Genomic DNA, 21,380 nt, shown 5'->3' with positions numbered 1-21,380 from the left:
CAAATTTTAAGATTAGCCAAGCACACAAGAACATACCTTGTCCTTCATTTGTCACAATTCCTTTTCCTGAAGTCGAGGCTGATCCTTGATTAATGTGATTGTCTGTAGTTGAAGTACTCCAGTCAGGAGCAGATGGGGAAGGTTTTGCATTGGGGACCACAGAACCTAGGAGAGATTAAGTGGAACAGATTAAGCTAGAATAGTAGTTTTTATTGACTTATTACAGTAGTTTTTTTCTGTAAGAGTCAGGTCTAGCCAATGTAAAAGTATCACACAGAGGTTAACAGCTATAAAACCTCTCATTAGAGATTTTCATTTGTTTCAAAAAGAGAATGCAAATGAAGTTCAAGAACAACTACCAAAAGCAGTAGCAAACCTCTGTTACAGCACACATCTGCATTTAAAGCATTCAAAAAAGAAACTTCTCTAGATTGGCTTATTTCCAGTTAGTAGGAAACTCTCCTTGAGTATCTGTGCTAAAAGTGATACAATGTTAAGTATAAAAAAGATATATTGTGCAAAGAAAAACATGATGCTTGAAAGCATAGACAGACTCTGCCAGGGATAGCCAAAAAAGGAGAAGATTCATCTGTGTGTTTAATGTGCATATAGGGTCTGCATTAAAGATCTATGATCTTTACATTCACTGGAGCAGAGATCTGCAAAAACCACTAAGAAAATGCTTGCAGTCTCCATATTTCACCAAATTCTCTCTATTAAATTCTAAATAACCTAAGTAATGTTAAATTTAAACAATAATAATAAGCAGCAGCAGAAAATTTCATGCTGACAAACTACCAAAAACTCTCTTTAGGAAAGAAGTCCTTTTGTCCAAATGCTAAAAAATAAGAGGTTCAAATAGCTAACCACCATGCATTCCTCTAGCAAAAATTCAAATTTTGTGTGGTCTAGAGCTTAAATTACACTCCAAAAGTTTTAGGATGAGCAAACCAAATAAAAAGAAACAATCCTCCATTCTCCAATACAGCAAGAGACATTTGGAACTGCTTTTGTGCAATGTTCACTGCAGTATCTGCCAGAATTGGAGATGGAAGAAGGGAGATAGAAAATAAACAGAACTATTCTGCAAGCTCAGTCTCCATTTCTTGCTTCAGTGTTTCACTTCTCTCCCAAGTGAAAAGGGAATCTTCTCCCAGGACAGCACAGAAGAGATATTTACAACTCTCTAAAACTTTCCTTAGACTTCTCTTACTGAACTGAACTGTCTCTCAGAGGAGAAAGCCACAGAGAGAAGCCAACAAATCTCCATTAACTCTCCAAGGAGGAGAGGCCAAACCTCACTCTCCAGCAAGTCAGTAATTCACTGCTATTTCTGTGCTACAAGCAATCAGCTCCTTTGTGACATTTGTCATGTTGGTTAATCCTTTACAGGTGTCATTTCCAAAATGCACAATCAGAAAACTTGACACTGCCAGTTTTTAAATCCAGGCACCGGGTATGTACTAGAATTGCCTCTAGAAACACAAACACACACTGTTGGATGGTTCTTAGGAGAACTTTAAAATACATAATTATAGAAAATAATAGAAATTATAGAAAAGTCCTCCTCTAGTCCATGCTGTGTAACAACTCAAAGTGCTCACTGATAGATTCACTTCATTTTTAACATTGAATCATAGAACCTCAGTGCTTGTAAAATATATTCACTGGTGCAGAAAACATGGCAAGTAGCAATAGTGGCATCTCAAATAACACTTTGCTTTTCAAAAGACAAAGCATCAAAACACAGCTGTGAGGTAAGGAAACAAAACATGTCTGGACCAAAAAATATTAATTGTAAGCTATTACCTGCAGGAGCTTTAGCTTGTGAACTGTTCCCAGCTCTCATATTGGGCAGTGTTTGTGTTTTCAGTGGCCCATCAGGTACCTGCAGAGCTTGTGTCCCATCTGAAAATGCTGGCTTCACCAAGAGCTCAGGTCTGGAAGCAATACGTGGCATAGTAGAGGACTGGATATAAGGACCTACTGCTGCCACTCGGCTTGGAGCAGAAGCCACTGGCTGTGGTAAATTCCCATCTGAAGAAACCTTGAGGGGGAAAAAAAAGAAAGAAGAAAATATAAAGAATTTTATTCTGCAGTATCCATTCACAGAGTTTAAAAAATAAGTAGAAAAGAATAGAACAAGTAGCAAATGATACTCCAATATCAAAAGTGCTTTTTTTGAAACAGCTCTGAGAATTATAAAGCTGAGGTAGTAATAGCAAAAAAATAATCTAAAATAGAATTCCACAACAACATAAGACTTCTTGTCTGTAAAGAGTAAGTAGGTTAACACTAATGTACCACGAAAAGCACTTTAATAATACAGGACTTCCAGTACATATGGCTAAAGACAACAAGTCTAGCATCCCCACAGCCTTCCCCCCAAGCAAGTCTTTACTTCAGGCTGTACAGACCAGACACAGAATTAATGTTTTAGTTATGAAATAGCCCCCACTTACTGGCACATTCTCTTTCTGTTGCAGAGCTGCCTTTTTCTTCCAGAGCCGCTCGCGCAGCTCATTAACACGCTTGTCCATGACTGCCACCTCCAAGTTGCGCTTGTTCAAACACTCCCTCTGTTGCTGCAGCTTGGCATTCTGCTCCTGGTTCAGTTTGTTCCTCAACTGAATAAATTCACAAAGCAGTGGGGGAGGAGGGGAAAACAACCAAAATAAAAACAAATTCACTTTCAGGATTGAGGACAGGAAACGGTTGGAAAGAGAAAAGCCTTCTAAAAAGTCATGTCATGTTTTCCCTCTGGAGAAAACTTTGGTTGGACTCCAAATCTTGCAGAAAGGAAAGGTACAGACAGTGTGTGCTCCTTCCCCTCTTCACCTTAAACCCAGCACAACTATCCAGCATGCAAGCTGTCACACACAGCCCTGGCAGGAACAGGAGCAACGGGATTTCTTTCCAACAAGGTAAGAAACAACCCAACCAACTTTGAGCCCAGAAGAGCTGAGGGTCCCAGGCTGGCCCCCCATTACCTGCAGCTCCTTGTAGAGGCGGTCGAGCTCAGCTACAGCCGACTGGTTGTCATGGTAACCATCAATCCTGCCGTTCTTCAGCATCTCCAGTTGCCTGGTGAGCTCCTCCACTTTGGACACGGCCAGCACCAGCTCGCGCTGCTTTTGCTGGAACAGGCTGTTCATCTGTTCAATCTCCTCCACTGCAAAGAAGGGCAGAGCACAATAGCTGCCCTGAGAAACAGCCCAGCGTGGGCTGCTTCCAAGGCAGCACTTAAGGAGGCAGAGCAGGGCTGCTCAGCCAAAGCCACTGCCCTGTCACACCAGCTCTTCCTCTGAGCTCTGGCAAATGCAGGCTCACTAGAATGGTTATGGAAATTTGGTCTACTTAGAGAGAGCACTGACAGGGAGGGAAAGAGAGTTTTTTTTTTTTAAACTTTCCTAAGTATTGAAATAAACAAAACCACTATGCCAGACTGAATTCATCTGGAGAAGCCTAAATTCACTGAATGCTGAATTCAGCAGGCAGATACTCACTAAACCACAAGGCATATTTATGATGCTTGGAACTCTGAATTTAGGTCATAAGAACTCAGTGACAAAACACCCAAGCTGTCACATTAAACAAAGACTTCAGAGAGCTTTTTCGGGTCTATTACAAACATCTGTCATCAGCTGCTCCCACTGCTGAAACTATTCTATTGTAGAATGAAGTTTAAGAAATCACTAAGAATTCGAGCAAGTACCAAAATCAGACCTGCTGGGGATGGTGCAGGAAAACAGATTCACATGCTGCAAGATCTTTGATTATTCTACCATCCTTCCAAGCCTTAAAACATGCATTTCTTTTGTGCAACAGAACCCAAGCAGAAAAGGGATTCTCCAACAGCAAAACACTTTTGCTTCCTCTGTCAGCCAAAATGCTTCCTACTAAAACAACATTCATGTTTTCAGTTGAGTCAGGCTGGAAATAACAAGTTCTGCACCACAGAGAGCATGAAAAGGTAGGCAGAAGAATAAATATTTATTTCAGACTTAATGTTGTACCAACATGCTGAACTATAAGCACCCAACCAGTACTATAGCAAGTGAGACCCTGGTCAGATTCACATAACTAAAAAACAAATATGCAGCTAATTTGGTCATTAGTTACCTCATGCATAGAAGGTAACTTGGGTACCAGGCTAAGCTTTGTTAAAGCCAAGAAAATAACACTCTAAATGTGTAGGGTATTGACATCAAGGATGGAAAGTTACTGTGGTGCACAAAGGTATTCAAGTAAGGAAAAAAAGTACACTGTAATTAAAGAGCAGACACGCTAGGCTCAAAATACAGGGTGCTCTTACAGGATGTTTTAAAATATAGTAAGAAAATATATTTTGTTCTAGGTCAGCCATGAGTTCTCTTGGTAAACACAACATGTGAAACTGTTAAGATTACCATCTCCTGGAATGCTGTAAATAACTCCTCTGAATCACTGAAATCACCAGAAATTTTTGACTTCTAAGAACTGCATTTTGTGAAAAATCCCAGGCTACATTCCCTAAGCAGCAACTCACCTAATTTCCCATTGCTGAGTCTTTTTTGTTCCACATGACCTTTCAATGCTCTCACTTTCTTAAGCTTGGCTTCTTGATTCTCAGCAATTTCCTTTAATCTCTTCAGTTTTTCCTGTTCAGCAGCTTGCTGCTGCTGTCGCTGATCTTGCTGCTTCAGGAATTTCAGGCGCTGCTCCTGCAGTCAAGACAAAGATTCTGAAGTCTAAGAAAAATTGAAGCATTCATGTTCCAAGACATTTATAATTTGTTTTAATCAGTCCTCAGCTCTGGAGCTACACTTCTTCCTCTCCACCTTCTCCATGCTGTTTGTACTTTACATATCTCTATCATATTTCATTAGATCACATTATATCATTATATCACATTATATCACATTTTAAACAACTAAGTCATGCTGGAGAATATTAGACATTCTTTATGTAGAAGGTATTCCATAAATTACTGGTAATTTCCATTACTATTTTGTACCTTTTACTAGTTCTGCTAAAACCTCCTTGAGATGGAGGATGGCTGCACACCAAACCTCTGATAATGATCAGATAGCAGATCATTATCTCCTGATAATGATCACCACACATCAAGACACTGGAAAACCTTTACAGTGAACTGGCCTTCATTTGAACAACAGATATCACCTTAGTGGAGAGGATCTTTTTGCATTTAGAGAGTAAAATAACGTGTTATCAGTTTCTACATACATATGTCTAGTTTAGACTTAGAAAATATCATGAGACCACTAGATCATCTACAAAAAATTCCTTTAAATCACTGGCCATTATGCATGGCTTCCACCTCTGGAGATCACAGGTTGCTTCAGGGGAGTAGAACTAGTGAGACTTTCTCAAGCACTCACTAAAATCCAAGACTACCACTGCTTACTAACATTAGAAATCCACACTTCCTCCAAGAAAACCAAACCCACAAAAGAAAGAAAAAATCACCAGTCAGATTTAGAAAATAGGGATTCTTGTGCACTTGGAATAAAAAAGGCAGAGCAAAAAAAGTGAGCCTGCCTTTTGGAGAAAACCAGGACCAGGCTCAGTGTATGCACTAATTTAGAGTCACTCCCACGCAGGAAAATGTCACAAAAAAAAAAAAAAAAGAGATTACAGCTCATGTCTAAAAAGAAAGGGTATTTTTCCTCCCTCAGAATCTATTTTTAATATTGCATCTGATTTCAGAAGGCAGGAAAGAGGCAATGGAAAGTCACTCTGAAGAGGCACCTAGGAAAGCAAGTTTGTTCCAGGCAGGCACTGAAATGAAAAAACCTACCAATGGGACACCCACAAGGCTACTCTTCTTCAAACCCACCCAATGGGTAGCTATCCAGACTCAAACTCATGTTTTTATTTTTAAAATCATTTACAGTAAAAATAGTGTTCCTATTTCTTGTGACTACAGTGTTATTTATAAGACCAGGGTGTATTGCCTGTATATCACCTGTGAGTGAAACAGAAGCTGTGGAAGTTTAGGCCCCTCACATATAAACACATCTCAGCTGGAACTGAGAAGAGGACAAAATTCTTTGGCCAACCAAACAAAGCAATGTGGATATAAATTGTGCTGCTACATTTCAGGTGAAACTTCTCATCACTTGGTTGATTGACCAATTTCCTGCATCATAGTTACACCTGTTCTTACCACAAGCAGAAAAAGCTTTATTGGCTATTTTGACAGGCCATAATATCACTTAGCACGTGCTCAGAACTATTAGAAAGCCACGGCTTGAAGAATTCCCCTGAGATACAATTATTGAGGGCCAAGGGAACTGAGCAAGGTACTAAACATACAGACACATAGAACTGATCTCAAAGGGAGGGGGAGAGAGGGTGTGTGACACAGGAAAAGTACTCAGAGCAGATGTCCAGAGCAGCCTTCTTCCCCAGCAAAGCACATTCTGAAATCCATGGAACACCCACCCAGACAGATGAGCCCTCTTCAAGACAGGCTCACATTTCATAATTCCCTGCCAAAAGCAGCATTTTCTGTTACATTTTCAAGAGTAATGTGTACCAACAACACTCAAACAAAACATGAGCTCTGTGCCACCATTCTGCAGATGCATTCAGAGTATTTTTTCCCCCACACAATTCAGGAGCACCCTGTGTGCTTCCATTAGCTTTTCTGTTATTGTTCTGCAAGCATTTTATAAATCACAGTCCTAGGTTATTTTATCACATACAAGACATCTCTTGCAGCCAGCTGTCCCAGAAAACCAGGCACACTGAACTCTTATCAGGAGAAGGCAAGATAGCATGACAGGACAGCAGAGACAAAAGCATTGTTCAGTGATCAAACTGGTGAATTGCTGGTCACCACATGGAGCACAAACAGAGCTGACAGAGCCACCAGGATGAATGACAATACATTAATGTTATGTGCCCTATCCTTTCAGTAAGCTAAATGGTCACTTCTATCACTGGCATTATTTGTATGTTTTACAACTGGATATTTGCATACATTGACTTTCAAATCTAAAAACAGGCAGCCAAAGAAAAGGAGCCCTCTGTTTAGAGGGGGTGAAAAAAACCCCCAATCCTCCCTCCACTTCACATGACTCCTACTACCTTTGTTTCTGGCTGTAAACAATCTAATCCCAAACTCACCTTGTTAGCCAGCATTTGTTGTTGAGCCTCAATTTGTTGCTGTTGGCGTGATGCCATTTCCTGAAGTTCAGCCAGTGTCATATCCATCCTTGGGGCACTTACCTGTCAAAGAAAACCCAAAGCATGCTAAGTCTAGAATTTTTAATTTGGCTAGCACTTAATAGAGCTACTGCAGAAAAGTATGATAAAAGTCTTTCAAACAAAAAACCCAACTGAATAGCCAATAAAATAATTGGAGAGACATAGTATCTTCTTATGGTAAAACAAATAATTGTAAACTCATACACATGTGTAGCCCAATCCAGCAACTCACAGAAAATGAAATCTTTTGGAACATTAATGTTTCTAGCAGCAAAATCCCAGCAGCATTTTCAAGAGGCATTTCAGAGCCCTTTATAATTCAGCTCAGCATGAATCAGCTTTGACTGACTGAGCCCAGAATGCTCAGCATGTGGCAGCATGGATCTGTGCTTGTAGGTGTATCACTACAATTTGAAGCACTTCCACGTAATCTGAAGAAAATAGAAAGTTTAAATATGGCTGGGCAGGAGGGAAAACACCACTCTCAAAGACAGCACTGTCCTTGGTTGTCTGTTCAGGTATTTCCTGAGTCTAGATTCAATCCTACATCCATATTATGGAAAAAGAGTGGTAGTCAATGGCTTCAATGCTGAAACAGTTACTGGTGTCAAGTTGAAGTCTGGAGTTAGGGATCTTTGACAAAACTGCAAGAGGAAAAAAACCCCAAACTGAAGTAATGAGAAAAGAATTCTGAAGAAAGGAGAGAAGTGGAAATATGGTGCATTTGTGGCTCTGAGATCACCTGTACAAGCACAGCTGGGGCAGCCCACAGATCTGGTGGCATCCTGAAAACTGAAAGCCAGGATGGTGACTGCTAGAGGCTTTGTGTCTATTTTAGAGCAGCCATTACCAGCCTCTCATTTCTTTCCATGGTACTATTTGCACCTGTATCTCCAAAGAGGGAAAGCCTCCATTTTCACTATAATGGTAATTCTTCCAGAGGCCTGTGAGTGCTAAGTGTCACAATATGTTCGCTCAATGCCATTTTGCTTTTCCCAAGAGTTTATGAGGTTATTTCAAAAATTAGTCCCTTTGTCTGATTCAATTCTTTCCAAGGTGCCATGTCACCACAGAACATGTCTCTCAAGGCCACATGAGACTCTAGCAGTGGCCATCTGGGGCTGCTGAAGGGTGAGTGGGTCCTGCTGAGCACTTCTTGGCTCTCCAGTCAATGAATTAGTTCAGGGATGGGCATTACAGAGTCTCAGTTGATGTGATATTGCTGCCAGTGCACTGTCCTGGTAGCAATTGTCACTTCCTGGTCTTCAACTTGAAACAATCCCACAGGGAAGGAGCCTTTTTGTGTGAGGCAGGGTGGATAACTGATCTTCTCTGTATTCACAGTAGCTACAGCTAAACCCTATCAGTACCCTTAGGATCCTTGAAGTGTCCTCTCCTGAGGTAACTGAAGCCCAGGGTACCAGGGGCCTCTGGGCCAGTCACATGGGATGCTTTTGCCATTTGTCCCCTGTCAAACTCCCCTCAGCCTCTATTACAGACAACACCTGGCATCCCCCCTGATGGCTTCTGCACTCCTGTGCCTTGATGGCATCAGTAACACCCATCAGTTATCTACTACAGCTTTGTACTTGTGTGGATCTGATGTGTCAGGCCATTGAATCCACACAGTCCAGTGTGCCCAGTCACCCTTTCCTCCTCCTGCCAAAGGGCAAGGACCCTCTATTCCTGTTCCTGGTCAGAGTGTTCTGGCTGACCTTGGTGATTCCAGAGAAGAAGTCCCCTCACCATGGTTAGAGGAGGTGATTTCAGTCCTTTTATGTCTGAAACATAAACAACCAGTTGTGGGTTTCTCTGGGTCTGGATTGAAGGCACCTGAGATGGTAGTTCATATTCAGACTCAGGTGTTTATTATTTCTTATCAGTAAAACAGTCTCACAACCATGAGTTCAGCAGCTTTTCATGAGAAGGCACAAAATGGCCAACAATCTCTTGTTACAAGGTCTTTTAAGACTAAACTATCCAATTAAGAAAGGACACCTAGATTATTTTCCCTTTTAACCCAATAACTGATCCCAAAGAGCTGCAATGTGGACTCTTCCACCCAATTACAAAATGCCACCCAAACCTATGAAGAAGGAGCAAGAAGAAGCATGAAGAAGCAGCCCAGGACAACATCCTGTGCCCTCCATCCACAATATACTAAAAATCCCAAAAACCGAATTTCTCACCAAGTGATACACCCACACTGCTCTCTATAATCTATTTCACACTTTTGTGGATTCCAGTCTATCTTGCAGTCTAGGAAACTTTCTCCATGAGTGAGGGTCAAAGTCAGTGCTCCCCTGGGAGTCAGGACACCCCAGAGCAGACAGAGAAATAGTCCCAGTGCCCTGGGTTTCCACAGGAGATCACTGATTGCCTTCCTGTCTCTCTGTGGCAACTACACTGACAGCTTTCTTGGGTGACCCTTTCTGAACAGATCTCTTCCCTCTCAGTTCATGGGCTTCCAGCTTAGAGGGGGGCTCACCATCCCACTGCCTCCTGTCCTCTCCCTGCTCACACAGGAATAACCAGAGCTCCTTACATGGCCTGGTCTTGGGGCTTCCCTTCCTCCTCAGTGGGGCAGGAGAGGACCAATGTCTTGGGCTGCCCCTTAAATCTGGGGTGCTGGCTGCAGGCATGTGGAAGTACCCAGTTTCTTCTGCATGTCAAAGCCAGGAGGATGCCACCTCTACACCTGGTCTATCCAGCTGCAGGTAACACAGTACCACCCAGATGCTGGAATATGATGCAGGGGCACTTGGAACCACCTTCCTCCACATGGCCACTGTGTAAGGGACATCTTCTGGATCTTTAGGGACACTGTCACTTTTAAGGCCAGTATAGATGACTTCCAGAACTGCTACTTCTCTCAAGTACTGGATACCTTCATGCAGTGGTTCACTTTCCTTAGAATTTACAGGATCTTCCTCAAATGGATACCTTGCCCTCACAGTTGAGAGGAGCCATGTCCAGAAACTGCAAATTGCTGTTTTCCAATTCTTCTTTCCATTCCCTGATTTCTGGCAAGGGATCCCAGCTGTTGGGACTTCATGACCTTCCAAGTGCTGACTGTCAGCCCCACTAGCCCAGCACTGAAGCAGCCAGGCAGAAATCTGCTCACGTGGCTGGCAGCTGTAATCTTTTCACAAGTCTTGAAGAAGTTGTGATGAGGTCAAGGACCGAGTAACTTTGTCTCCTGTTTGATTTGTCTCACTCCTTGCAATTTCTTTTTTGAAGGACTGGCTCCTTTAACTGACCCCTACCTCTCCCTAATTCTCCTTCTTCCTCCCTTTCCAACCAATGATAGAGCTGCAGCTTACTTTGTCCATTTCCATTTTTCCTTTTTCACTGCTGGGGCAATTATGGAGGTTTGAGTGCCTATCTCAGCCATAGTGTCCTCAAACACAGTTTGGGTGCCTGCCACAACTACAGAGCTCTGAGCACTGGACTGTGGCTCACAGGCCAGGCCCCAGTACAGGGTGGGACACTGCTGGTTTGCACTGGGGTGGGCAAGCCACCCTACTCTCAGCTGACATATCAGTTTGCCAGGATTGACTGATTACCTGTTCAGGTGTAAAGCCCCAGGCAATGGGAGGTGAAAACCACCCCAGGCACCTGCCCAAGTCCTTCCACACACCGTGCCACCCAGGAACTGGATATGTCAGAGCACATCTCAATATCTCCTCACCTAAAGTTGGTTTTCTCTTACACCCACGTGACACTTGAATTCCACAAACCCCACAGGGTGCCAACAGTATTAGTTAATATTATTAATAGTATTAAACAGCTTATATATGGATGAGCAAAGACCATGGGAGCCTGCATTTTAAAAGCATTCACATCAATCTCAGGCAGGGAGAGGGAGGTGTATTCCCTCATCATCCCCACAAGACAGCTCCCCCAGTGTAGCAAGGCCATCAGTGTGAGGGCAAAGCACAGAGCCATTGTTTATGGAAATATGTTCCCAAACTCAGAAAAAAAGATAAGCAGTGCACTGACAAACTCTGTGTCCCACACAGGAGCTCGATGCTTGGCAACTACTAAGTATTTATATGTATAAATATATATACACACACATATATATAAACTGCCTTTGTCTCACCCCAGTTCAGGGACCAAAAGGGACTATAGCTGGTTGAGCTTGGCTGGATTCCAGGTGCCCACCAAGCTGCTCTACCACTCCCCAGCAGGACAGGGCAGAGAGAATAAGCTGGAAAACAACTCCTAGGCTGAGAAAAGGCAGTTTACTAAAGCAAAGGCAAAAAAGTTTGTTAAAGCAAGCAAAGACAAAAACCAGTTTATTCTCTACCTATCAGAGAGCGATGTCCAGCCACTTCCCAGGAAGCAGGGCTTCAGCACAGGAAGCAGTTGCTCCAGGAGGCAAACTTTGGAAAATAACAAATGTTCCCCTGTTCCTCCTCCTTCCCTTGGCTTTTGTATCTCAGCTGACGCCACATGCCAGGGAATATCCCTTTGGTCACTTTGGGTCAGCTGCTCTGGCTGTGTCCCCTCCCAGGACCCTGCCCACTGCCAGCCCCTTGGTGTGGGGGGAACATTGAGGCAGTGCTGATGCTGTGCCAGCCCTGCTCAGCAGTAGCCAAAGCTCTGGAGTGTTATCAGCACCCTTCTGGCTGCCAAAGCAAAGCACAGCACTGGGAGGGAGGGCTGCTGTGGGAAAATGAACTCCAGCTCAGCCATTGCATCCAGCACTCACCCCATTCTCTATTCTTCGGTCTCCAGGCACTTTCACACCATTTCTTTTGAAGGCTGGATCTTGAGATCTTTGTCCAGTCCCTAGACAGAAACAGTCAAAGATGGTAAGGTAAGGTAAGATTTTTCTTATCCTTTTAGACAGAGCTTTCAGTACAAAAGGAGAATCAGAATAGTCATTATAGAGTAGAATCTGAACACTTGTTCTTATGTGTTTACTACCAAGATGAATTTAAGTGATGACACAACACATTTTCTGAAAAGATTTCTGTTCAATGTCAACTTTTATTTTAAAGTATAGTTCTGTTCAAAAATACAGACAAACAAAACCAGCTTAACCAAGAGTAGGCTATTCTAGTATTTTTCCTGTGGGAAACAGGCAGTCAGCCCCCACTAAATGTGCATTATAGATGCACAGTTTAAAAGCACATTTTTTACTTCTTCCTGGCAGTCATTGTGTCAGTGAAGCTGCTGTTGAACTAGAACCCCACTTTATTCCCATCTAACCATGTGCAAAATAGTACTCAGATGCCCAATACCAATCTCATTGATTTCCCTGCAGAACATAAGTGTACTACAGGACAAAGCCATGCCTGTTACCTTCTGGTCCATCTGATTCCTATTTCAAGACCATGTTTCTGTGAGACTAACTCAGAGTTCAAATACATTGCTTAGCAATGCTGTGGCCAATAAAATGACAATAATCCTAATACTACAAGCACCCTGAACTTGAAAAAATACATTTTTGACAACTAAACTGCTCTGCAAGATCTTCAGCAGGTAGAAATGGCACAGCTTCAGCTTTTCATGCACTCATTCTATCACCAGTATGCATTTCAAATATTGAGATACAGTCAGACATCTAAAATATGCTGGGTACAATGTCACTTAACAAATTCAGTATTTCCAACACTGAGGAATATTATCAAGGACAAAAACAGAAAAGGGGGAGGAAGACAAATCTGGTAGATTGATTTAAAGGTAAAAGTGAAAGATTTTACTGAAGAGATGAATATGGGATACATAAAAAACGCCTGAAAATCTGAAAGTCATTTCCTTTACAGGAAATTTCAATTTACAATGAGAATTATAGTCTCAGAGAACTTCACCAGGTGGTTCATTTAATGCTATTCCTAAAACTAACACAAATGTGTAGGAGAAACTTTGAAGAGCCCTATCTTTGCCCAATAGGCCAAGTTTATCACCCTGGTAAAGTATTATCCAGGTGAATAATGACCCAAATCAAAGAGTGAATAACGACCCAAATCACAGATTGAATAATGACCCAAATCACTGGGCAACAGTTTGGTTTGCAGATGAGTGCAAAATCTATATTTATTTCTATATTTATTTTATTTCTATATTTATGAGAGGAGATCACCGCAGATTTCAAGATATTTTGCTGGAGAAAATATATTTAACACAGTATGCCCTTGGATGCTTTGGTGATAACCAGCTCTAGAAAACCTGCAGAAATTTCAATTGGGATTTACTACGCCCAGCTATAGCAAGGGAAGATGAAGCCTTTACAAAGACTAGCCAACAGTCAGACAAAAAAAATGCTGCAACACCTACTGGCTATGAACATTAGTAAATAACACACACAAGCTGTTTCCTTAACCTTGAAGAATGAAAGGGAACCTGAAGAGATGAAGCAGCTGAGGTCAACACCTACCGGCTTCGCGGCAGGGCGAGCGTTCGTGGCGGAGGAAGAAGCGCACCTCGCTCCTCTGCATCCCAAACCTCTGCAGAACATCCAGCATCCGCTCGTTGTCGCCTATGGGGCGCTCTGGAAAGGTAAAAAAACCTTGAAGTGTGGCACAGTCGTGTCTTCTGAAAAATCCCTTTGCCCAAGATTTTCTCCTGGGAAGCTGAGAAGCCTCAGAGAAAAGGAAAACAATACTCATTTGCTTCTCCTGTGTTGTGCTCACGTGTGGAGTGTTTGGAGATTGTTTCATTGGTTTCATGTCAGTTGTTTTGACTCAATGGCCAATCAGGGTCAAGCTGTGTCAGGGCTCTGGAAAGAGTCACGAGTTTTCTTTATTATCGTTTTAGCCTTCTGTAAGTTTCCTTTCTGTATTCTTTAGGTTTAGTATTCTTTAATACAATAGTATCATAATACAATCTTTAATACAATAGTATCATAAATTACCTTCTGAGAACATGGAGTCAGATTGTTCATTCTTTCCTTTGTCTTGGGGGCAACCCAAATACAGTAACAGTGAACTGCTCCATCCCACCATAGCTTGGGCCCACACCAAACCAAAAATGTCTGTCCATCTTTCACCTGAACACTGAGTGCACAGGTGTAGTGAGTGCACACAACACTTGCCCTCATCCAAGAGATTTCTACTTTTCTCTTAAGAAGCCACTTAAGAAGCTCCTTGCTTCTGAAACTAAATAAACATCTCTGAACAGCAGCCCTGGAAAAGTCCACCTCTGAAGGGAAAAGCTGAGGCACAGCCTGAGGGAAAACAAACAGGGAATTTAGAGCTTTCAGTTCTACTGTCTTCCTTTTGTATGTGAAAAATCACCTTACCCACTCACCAGCAGCAAATGTGCTGTTGTACCTTTCACTCCTCTTCTGTGGCACCTCAGACAAACTCATCCCTTAGTCACTCCCACCCCCTCCTCAAGGCACTGCTGCCACCATTCCTACAGGGACTCATTTACTTCCTAATTCCAATAAGACCGAAGAGAGATGCAAAGACAGACTCTCAGGGAAGAGGAATTCTTCTCCTAACGCTGGATGGCAGCCCTTGCATTCAAGCTCAGGCAGGAGCACTCAGCAGCCTGGAGAGGCTCCCTAGCAGTACCCAGCAGGCCTGATCCTCAGTGTGCCAGCACAGCTCCTGTCACTTCAAGTGTTCTCCCACAGCTCCTGTCAGACACAGATCCAGCTCATTGTTTCGGACAGCAAATTTCATGAACTTCACACGAGATGCATTTTGAAAGCCCTATTTCTGATAAACCTTGAAAAGCTGAACTACTTTGGATTCACAGCTCAAAGTAAAAAAAGGATCAGACAGCAAAAAGTGAGCCCAGTAAGAACTTGCCATTTCCTTTCAAATTAACTGTGATGAAAAAGTTACATGCACAAATTCCACTGAATTTCTTTTCCTGCTTTTTTCCCTAAGCTCAGGATTCAGTCATATAAGTAATTTTTAAGCCTTACTTGCTGCCTTTTGATAATAGAAAAACCCAGTGTGAATCTAAATCTATCACTACTCCTCCCTTTCTGTATTACCATTCTTTAAAAATTTACATGTATCATAACCAGGCACTCACAGCCAGAATATAACTAGAATTACTTATTAGCCTCTAAATCTTTACATAAAAGCAATTTCTTATGTTATTCTAGACGTTTTACTATCAATTTTTCTGCCTATTTGAAATGTGATGGCAACAGTGTGGTCAATATATCACAGTAGTGAATTTACATAGCCAGGATACTGTCACAGTATCTTCTAACAGCATTGGGGCTCAGGGTCATGTTGGACCCATTTGTGCTGGATGCCAGACAAGCAGAAGATATTGTTCCTGGCCTAAAAAATAAGACAGGCAGACAAAGAATGAAATTAAATGCCACCATTTTTGCACCAGTTTCATTTTTCCCAACGTTGCTTTTGTTGGCAGTTTCTTTTCATTTTTTTAAGCAAGGGGAGGGGAAAGATAGAAAAAAGAAATCAGAGTAGTTCATTCATATTCAATAAAGTCTTTGAAAAAGTCACTGTCTTAATATGAAATCATCTTTTCAGCAGGAAAAATTGTTGGCGTTAAGTATAAATGTTTTCAGTTCCATTAGAAAAGGAGCTGCTAACATGTTTGCAGTATGTGAAAAGCTCTTTTCAACATAAAAGTGTTTCTTTAAATGAAAATGCTGCAGCTGTGCTCAAGCAATCTAGGAAGGAGAATTTCTGGAGTGACTGTCAAAAGAGATTAGCTTTACAGAATAAGCAAGTAGGTCACTGTTACAGAAAAAGCCGTCTCTTGGCGGTTACTTGTCTAGACAGCAAAAAACATTCCTCATCTGCTAAACCTTAATTCAAGGAAAAAAGGGGAAAAAAACACAACAACAACAAAAAAATCAACAGCAGCACTGGCAGATTTTTGTCTTAGAGGCTATACAGCAGGCTTATGAGGCAGATTTCTAGCAGCTCAGCAATACTTCAGCAGAAACTCTATAATCAAGGGAGATGCCCTTTACACAAGGATTCTGTCAATACCACTCACTGGCTTCAAAGGAAGGTCAAAGAGATTTTCAAATACCAAACAAATCTACATTTGGAAAGCTCAAGAAGAATGGACAATCAGTTTTCTTTTTTTTTTTTCCTATCTGTCTCATAAAGAAAAAAAAAAGGAGATCTTTATACATGCACTCCTTTTGGCTGCTTTCCACAGCAGGCAAGGTAACTGTCTAACAGAATTCTGATAATAATAGGAAGGTCAAGAAATTTTGCCTTGATATTCACCAAATTTCAAGCAAAACTAGGAGGACAGGGAGAGTAGTAAACTTGCCCCCTTCAGGGAGCAAAGTGCCTCAAGCACACTTGCAGCAATCTTTCAAAGTAGGCTTAATAAGGTCTGACAATAGAAACTAAAATTCCTGATCAAGTGTCAAAAAAAGAAAGAAACAAGTGATGTAAGAAGGATCCCAATAATTGAAGTCTGAGAAGTCATTTTCCAACACAAATCTCTTGTTTCTACCCCCAGAGGTTAGCTGTCCTGCACCATGTTTGTTTTAAAGCAGTTGAATTTGTTCAGTGCAATATGCAAACAAAACAGAAATCGTGGCTAATCCTGGCAGAACAAGATGGAAAACTTTGCTGACATAGAAAATGAGATTAGCAAAAAGCTAAAAGTATTTCTCTCCCTCACTGCCTCCTCCCCTTGCCAAAAAAAAATCCAAAATATACATGAAAACATCTTGCAAGTGCTTGTTGCTGGATGCTACACAGATGCTCAAGACATATTTTAACCAAAGCAACATGCATGAATGCAGTACTCAAATCTTTTAATGCTATTGAGATAACTGCATTTCTGTTAACAACTGGGAACTGTATTTGGAACTCCAGCAAGGCCAACTGCTGAGCCCTGCCCTTGGGTCACAACAACCCCAAAGATGCTACTGGCTGTGGGCAGAGGGGCTGGAAAGCTGCCCAGTGGAAAAGGACCTGGGGGTGCTGGTCAACAGCAGCTGAACATGAGCCAGGGTGTCCAAGCAGGCCACTGACATGCTGGCCTGTGTTAGCAACAATGAGGGCAGCAGGAGCAGGGCAGGGATTGTCCTCCTGTGCTCAGCACTGCTGAGGCCACACCTCGAGGGTTGGGTCCAGTTCTGGGCCATCACTGCAAGAAGGACATGGAGGAGCCAGAGAGAGAAGGGCCATGGAGCTGAGGAAGGGGCTGGAGCATGAGTCTGATGAGGAGCAACTGAGGTTGCTCAGCCTGGAGAAAAGACTCAGGGGAGACCTTATCACTCTCTACACTTCCCTGAAAGGAGCTTGCAGCCAGGTGGGGGTTGGCCTCTTCTTCCAGGTAACAAGTGACACAAGAGGAAATGGCCTCCAACTGCACCAGGAGAGGTTAAGGTTGGACACCAGGAAGAATTTCTTCACTTGAAGGTTGGTTAAGCATTTGAACAGGCTTCCCAGGGAGGTGATGGAATCACCATCTCTGGAAATGTTCAGAAGACAACTGGACAAATGGACTATGTGCCATGGTCTAGTGGCACGGTGGTGTTTGGGCAAAGGCTGGGCTCAATGATCTTGTTAAAGCTTTCACTGTAAAAATGGACAAAATATTTTTTGTCTTAGGTATCTGTTCTTGTGTGTCTCATGATGTCTCTGCAAAGACTAATCTCAGAAAAAATTCTCTGCTTCAGTTTATGTTCCTGTATCCAGATTATTGTCTTACACCTCCAGCCTCAGAAAGGCTGATAATTTGATGCTATAAATAAAACACCACATACTTTATTTAAAGTTCATTTTTCAGCTTAACCAGAACATTGGGGCCCTAAGTACTGGCAGACTTCACTTGGCTCTTCCTGTAGGTCCTCTCCTTTGATTTCAGGACAATCTCACTGCCCTTTATAGCAAATGCTACATCACCACCTCAAAAGCCAAGCAAGAATCCAGGTTCAAGAAACCTGAGAGGAGCTGCCCACTCTAGCACAGCCCCAACTTCAGTACCAACAGGAGAACCCTGTCCCTCACCACAACCACTTGTGCTCTTTAACAGGGTGTGGGCATTAAGGCTAACTATAAATTCAGTAGTTGTAGGTAAACCTTTCTTTTACTTCTCTTTCACTGTACACTATTGTGTTGATTCAGACAAAGATGTACAATTAAAATACATTCCTAGAATATCTCTTTCCGTGATGAATTGTTGATTTTATTTTATCATCATTGATGAAGCAAAGCTTCTTTATTTCTACAGAGAAGAAAAAAAATCTGCTCCATTTTTTAGACTTAGAAATATTAGAAACATCACATCTCTGTCAGAAGCAAGTAAATATCAAGAGACAACTCAGGTATCTCATAGCATTAAACAAACATCCATCTCACCAAAGACTTCTTTTAACAGATGTGAGCCTGAAATAACAGCAGAGGAAGACAGAAATATAAGCCCTTATCATCTGATTCTTTTATAATCTTGTTGAAGCATCTCAAAAAGGTTGGCTTAGACATAATTATTTTTCATTACTCAAAATCCTGCCAGGGATTCATCTATCTTATGCCTCTGGATGGCTCCCAGTATCCATTGAGTACCACGGAGACAGGAGATAGTCCAGTGCCCTTTCCCATTTAAGCCATGAGACATTAGCAATATTTTAAGTTTTATTTGTTCATATATTCTCCAGTTTCAATGGAGCATGGCAAGTTTGGGAGATCTGAACTCTCAAGATCAGAAGAACATAGAAAAAGAAAAAAAAGTTACAATGAGGCACATGCACAAACCCCTTTTCCACAGGCTTGAAAAGATAGCCAGAAGTAGCTTCTCCATCCTCCCTGTCACCCACATTCTTTAGAGCACTTCACACCAGGTAACTCCCACCACTTCTGCTAACACACTCCTTCCCATCCAAACTCAATGCAATTGGTAACACTGAAGGTGTCATCAGAAAAAGGAAGTTTTATTTTGCCACTACAAGTGAAGATGGCTGTGGGATTAAAGAAATTCTTTTGAACTAGTCACAGAACTACCAATACTTAGTACCTCAAAACCCCCATAAAGGCTGCTGGGATCTCACTGTGAGGAGGAGGAAGAGAATAATACTCTCTCACACCCCTCAGACTCATCTGAGTCACAGAAGGGCTGCACAGACACAGAAACATCTGCATGTTCAAGCTCCCTTTTGCTTTTCACATGCGAGCCTTCTTGCAGGTGGGTTATCACACAGCCAGCATGATGAAGAAACCAATGAAATGGCAATGCAGAAACTCCCTGGGATAAGATCACAGATCTGTCAGGTCTCCATGTGCCACCTTGGAGCAGAGAACACCCAGCAGTTCAGCAGCCTGACCTACCTGAGCCACACCACACCTCAGCCAGGTGGCACTCGGTCTCCCCAGGCTCCTTGCACAGCTCCACCACATCCCTGCAGGTTGTCTCGGGGGTCACTGGCACCTCTGTGAAGTGCTGCTCGTTGTTACTGAGGTACACGGTCAGAAACATCTGCAAAGCAAACAGCACGTGGTTACTTTCCAACACAAAGGCAGGCTGCACCTTGGAGTCCCAGCCTGCTGTTAAATGCATTCTTTCCCACACAGATAACATCTTATCAACTACAGCGGGTACAATGTTCTAAACAACCCCGAATTTCTTTAAGGTATAAGCAAAAGAGACTGCTGCAGAAGTAATCTCCTGCTCAACTAAATTACATTGCTGGAGGATTGTGGAGATTCTCAGTTCAGTCAAAGGGAATTCTCCCAGGCTTCAGGCCTGGGAAACTTGGAGAGGAAGAAAGAAAACAATTATTATGTCTCTTTTTGTTCATGTTGTTTATAGATATGTACCTTCAGAGTGTGCTGGTCATGTTTCACCAATAGTGTGAAAGGTTTTTACTTTGAGACCAATCAGGTTTCACCGTAGGAATCCTGGTTATAAAAGGATGCCACCTCTTAATAAAGTCTCTTTTTCACCTTCTGAACCATGGAGTCATTTCACCTGTCCCTGACTCAACAGTGTCAGAGGATTACTGAGTTTTAAATCTGGACCTGGTGCTCCTTCCTTCCCTCTTCAGGTGATGTGTCAGAACTCCTCCCACTTTACTACATGTGTATGTACCCTGCAATCATTTGACACAACAGGAGAAACACTCAACTAGAGTTCAGCAGGAGTGAAAAACAATGGTAATTACATCTGGTATAAGAAACCACCAGAGTTTACCACATAGGTAGTGAAGTGGAAACACAATTTGCATTTCTGTAACACATTTCATAGAAAAGTTCCTAAAAACACAAGTCAGCTTGCTGTGCTCTTAGTCTCAGCCTGAAAACAAGGTCAGCCCCCAAACCCCATTCTCAAGAAACCAAGGATATTTTACTTGGTTTCCTCTTCACAGCTGGAGAAGGCTCCTTATCTTTGGTTTTTCTGTTTATACACGCCACACAGATGTTCTTGCTCGTGTCTTTCCTGCCACAACTTCTAAACAAGCACTCTAAAAAGGCAGTGGCCATATCTGATAGAAAACATTGATGATTACTGCCTCTGAGCATCATCTCACTACATGCTATTAATATTAAACTGCTATCAAAGTTTAGCTGCTAGCTAAAAATTAAAGTCAGTTCTCTTGAGACCAATTCTCAACTTCAGTCTCAACTGGCTGTTACTCACACGGCCTCCAGCAAGGCAAAAAAATCAAATATCTCCAAAAAGTAATTGCTCCATTAAGCATTTCAAGCAACAGCAACCTATACAATTCAGGATTTTTCATACAGATGCTTTCTCAAGAAAAGACACAAATCCTTGCCTGTCCTCATTTCTAAAGCGTGAAGGGGATATACATCCTTAGGAGCAAGAGTTCAAAAGGTCAAAGAGGAGGAAAAAGAGGCAAAATCAAACAAGAGGGGAAAGGAATAAATATCCTTCTAAAAGAATTTAAATAATCATTTTTTAAAAGTAACAAAACCATTACTACATGCACTATTTTTGTGATTTTGTGTAAATACTATGGAATTCGAGATTTTTAATGCCTTTGCAAAGAGACATTCAGCCCCATCTGTTTCACAGCTTTAGGGATCCGCTGTTGGAGACTCTCGGGGAATACAACCGTGCACATGCACATTCCTGATGTCTCCAAAGCCTTTCCAGGGCTATTCTGAGTGCCAAGATCCCCCTCAACCCTATATGAGAGACTGCCTTTACTCTTCTAAAAGCTCTGACAAAAGCACTCCAGACTCTGCACATCTTGCTACACAGACTGCAAGTATTTGGCCCACTCCTGGCAG

General features: G+C 42.1%; 1 protein-coding gene across 2 annotated transcripts in view; it reads right to left on the bottom strand.

Moving 5' to 3' along the window:
- The window catches only part of TP53BP2 (tumor protein p53 binding protein 2), a 56,925-nt gene that overhangs the window by 16,078 nt on the left and 19,467 nt on the right, over positions 1 to 21,380 (bottom strand). Inside the window, exons 2-10 of one of the 2 annotated variants that reach the window (XM_071422146.1) lie at positions 19,458 to 19,605; positions 13,604 to 13,717; positions 11,933 to 12,012; positions 7,135 to 7,236; positions 4,529 to 4,703; positions 2,991 to 3,172; positions 2,463 to 2,627; positions 1,810 to 2,047; positions 37 to 165 (exon numbers count right to left, since the gene is read on the bottom strand). In XM_071422146.1, coding sequence (XP_071278247.1) covers positions 37 to 165; positions 1,810 to 2,047; positions 2,463 to 2,627; positions 2,991 to 3,172; positions 4,529 to 4,703; positions 7,135 to 7,236; positions 11,933 to 12,012; positions 13,604 to 13,717; positions 19,458 to 19,605 — 1,333 coding nt within the window. Of the gene's footprint in view, positions 1 to 36; positions 166 to 1,809; positions 2,048 to 2,462; positions 2,628 to 2,990; positions 3,173 to 4,528; positions 4,704 to 7,134; positions 7,237 to 11,527; positions 11,656 to 11,932; positions 12,013 to 13,603; positions 13,718 to 19,457; positions 19,606 to 21,380 lie in introns of those variants that run through there. The other variant, XM_071422157.1, reaches the window with a different exon arrangement.

The sequence above is a fragment of the Agelaius tricolor genome, unplaced genomic scaffold (genome assembly GCF_023055355.1).
Source record: "Agelaius tricolor isolate 1412-34295 unplaced genomic scaffold, bAgeTri1.0.p SCAF_1, whole genome shotgun sequence".
In the NCBI taxonomy this organism is placed as follows: Eukaryota; Metazoa; Chordata; class Aves; order Passeriformes; family Icteridae; genus Agelaius; species Agelaius tricolor.
Note: the sequence above shows the minus strand (reverse complement) of the source record. Positions and strands in the feature narration are given on the sequence as shown.